Source organism: Belonocnema kinseyi, chromosome 3 (genome assembly GCF_010883055.1).
Source record: "Belonocnema kinseyi isolate 2016_QV_RU_SX_M_011 chromosome 3, B_treatae_v1, whole genome shotgun sequence".
Classification (NCBI taxonomy): domain Eukaryota; kingdom Metazoa; phylum Arthropoda; class Insecta; order Hymenoptera; family Cynipidae; genus Belonocnema; species Belonocnema kinseyi.
In genome coordinates, this window is record NC_046659.1 from 105283993 (window position 1) to 105287131 (window position 3139).

Sequence of the window (3139 nt, forward strand, 5' to 3'; positions counted from 1 at the left end):
CATTACAGTGCTTGTTTTAACCTAAGATTCACCCTCCTATATCCCTACTGAAACACGTGCATCGTTCTAATTAAGATATTAATTATGTATACTTAAAGTATAGATATAAGATAGAAAGTATACTATAAGATAGTCTAATTATACGTCAACCTATATATACACGCTCATACATACTTACATACATATACAGGCACACCGAAATTTATAGTAAAATAATATTGGTAATCAAAATCGGCAATGCAAAATCTGGTATTAATGTAGGTATAAAAATGTGATGATAAAATAATTATAAAAGGTATAATAGTATTAAAAACGCGCTGAGCCTTCCGTAGGCGCGCGAACAAATCAAACTGTCGCATGGGGGACCGTTTAACTTGCCATCTTTTGATTGAGAAAAATGAGAAACCTAAATACAATTGAAGAAAAACTCTCTTCCTGAAAACACTGATGGGTGATCAGTCCACGAGCATTACATTGGAAAGCTTTCCTTGTTTAAAGTCTGTTAATGGAACCAGCTAAACGGCTAGGCACTCTTGTTTTTTTGTTTTTTTTTTTATGTTTGGGAAAAAAAACAAAGCTCGTCGAGGTGAGTGTTGGGAATTCCGATCTGTTAGAATTATCTCTTAAATCAGAAAATTTCAAGTTACAATTACGAAAGTTCCGAATTTCCAGCCCTCACGTCTTTTATATATCTGTGGTGTATATCAGTATAAGTGATAAAACGATTCAGTAATAAAAAAATAGGTTAAATAAATGCTTCCATTTAATGTTACTAAGACGATTGAGAGGAATAGGATTTGCAATTTTTTCCCCGTTGGAAGATTTTTAGACGGAGGAAAAATAGCGTATTCATAGGAATACATATTCTTAATTCTACTGAATTCAACGCTTATCACCGGTTTTTCAAAAAAGAAATTCGATAATATTCTTCCTACGCTAACGATCTCTACTTCACACTTGCACGTAACAGATCAGCTAATCAGCGTACAACGCGGCAATTTCCCCTCCGCTGAGGAGCATTGGTGGGATCCCCTCCCAGGAGGATATAAGGGAACGTTTACGTCCTCTGACGGAGGATATAAACGCGGTTCCATTGTATGCCAAACTGGGGCTTAAATAAAAATTCGAAATACGTAATTTTGTTTTCTTACAATTATATTTATAATACAAGAGGGTTCATTCTATAAATTAATACAAACAATTGTTCATTTGCGATATAATTCTTCAGTGTTTTGTTTTTCGTTGTGTGTAAGTGCATTAAAACATGGGCAGAATGACTATCTACTACTGCGTTCTGTATAAATTCAATTGTTGTTTTAAATCATCCATTGATGATTCCGGAAATAAATCTTTGCGGTCCTGAAGTAACTTCATAACACCCGCTAAAGCCTGCAATTCTCTTCTGTAAAAAGTGTTTTAAAAATAGGCTTGATGTGACACCTCAGGAAGATTAATTTTACTTTTTGCATCCTCATATTAAACCACTTACTCTTTTTCTTGATCTCGGTCCTCAGAACTAAAATTCTCTTCCAGTATTTTGTGTTGTGCCTGTTTAAAACGTGCCTGCAAACCTGGCCTTATAATTTCATCATTTTCTTTCTCTGTCTGATCCCCCTTTTGCTTCTATAAACGTACAATTGAAAAAAAAAGAATATAGAGATATTATAATGTACAGGTGTCTAATCCTGTATAATAAACAAGCAAAATATATTCTGTAATATTAAAATTTAAGAGATTCAATTTTCAAATTTGACTACGAAATTCTTAGAATTAAAACAAAAAGAATGTAGCGATCAAATTTACAAACTTAGAAAACCAAAAGAAACAAGTCAACCCGCAAATCTCCTTCTATATTTTTCCTCCAGTCTTTTGATTTTATTTTTTTTCAATCACAATAAAAAAACGCTTTAAAAACAAATTTTTCATCAAGTCAAAACCCATAAGGAAACCATGATATTCTGCCCATGATATCTAACTAGTCTATTTTTTTTAATGTGATGTAATTTTAATTTTAATGCAGACATTTAAGACCATGTGACGAGAGGGTCACGTGACCAAACCTGGTCTTCATTTTTCTTTCCCAACTTACGTCTACACGAAATGAGGTATCGCTCTGAAAGTTTGGGAAATGAAAGAGGAGGTAATAAATTCCATGTCTCTGCTTTGTTCCGGTAGAAATTTTGAGAAAAAATTTTTTTGAAGAAAATACCAGTGGAAGTTTTCTTTCCCAACTTACGTCCAGACGGAATGAGATATCGTGTTCAAAATTTCGCATGATAAGTAGAAGGCATGCAAGAATGTGTCTCTAGTCCTAAATAATTAGAATGATGAAAAAAGATTTTTTCAAACTACTATTTTGAAGAAATACCGACCGTGCTGTCCTCAAACCCTGCGAGCAATTTGCAATGTTGTAAATAGGCTAGTTTTGAGGTTTATATTTATCAAAGTGGGGCAAAACAACAAAAATCGCTCAAGAACATTATGCACAAATAATGCAAAAACTAATGTTTGCACTTGAAATTCAAATAAACCTATTTTGTCTGACATACGTATCAGTCTGGTATCAGTTGTGTCAAAGCAGCACTAGCGCAGCGAGTAGACAACTTCGAACTTCTAGGGGTCTGTGGGTAAAGCAGATTGCATGATTACCGTCAGAGAAATCTGAAAGTCAAACTTCTGCTGCAAAACCTAAATGTATCCGTCGATAATCATTATTTGCATAAATTTTTTTTTCTTACTCCAACTCTTTGCAAGACCACAAACGATCCTTCAATATTTATTAACATTTCCTGAAAAAAATTTCCGCGTTATTTAAACTTCTATTTTTCAATATGGGTGAAAAAATATTGATCTTATGGCTGACTTGATCAGCTGTTATACTCATCACATGGCCTTAAGAGTATTGTACAAGTTCGATGGCTGGATTCTTTTTTTTTTAATTTCAAGAATTAAGCGAGTCCATTATAAATAATTTTTTTCAGTTAATGTAAATATCTTAATGTGCACTGTAGAAATAGTTGTCTTAATATGTAAAATAAATCAATTGTTTTCATTTGTGAAAAATTGATCAAAGGATAAGCAATTTCTTAATGTTAAAAGTTTCTAGAAATTTAATTAATAGTTTTAATTTAGAATGCTT

At 32.8% G+C, this 3139-nt stretch overlaps 1 protein-coding gene across 1 annotated transcript in view; it reads right to left on the reverse strand.

The window, feature by feature from the left end:
- Positions 1-1159: 1159 nt before the first annotated feature.
- Positions 1160-3139, reverse strand: part of LOC117169980 — a 4172-nt gene continuing 2192 nt past the window's right edge. Inside the window, exons 2-3 of the mRNA XM_033356493.1 lie at positions 1490-1623; positions 1160-1402 (exon numbers count right to left, since the gene is read on the reverse strand). Of these exons, the coding sequence (XP_033212384.1) occupies positions 1285-1402; positions 1490-1623 (252 nt within the window). The 3' untranslated portion in view covers positions 1160-1284. The remainder of the gene's footprint in view (positions 1403-1489; positions 1624-3139) is intronic.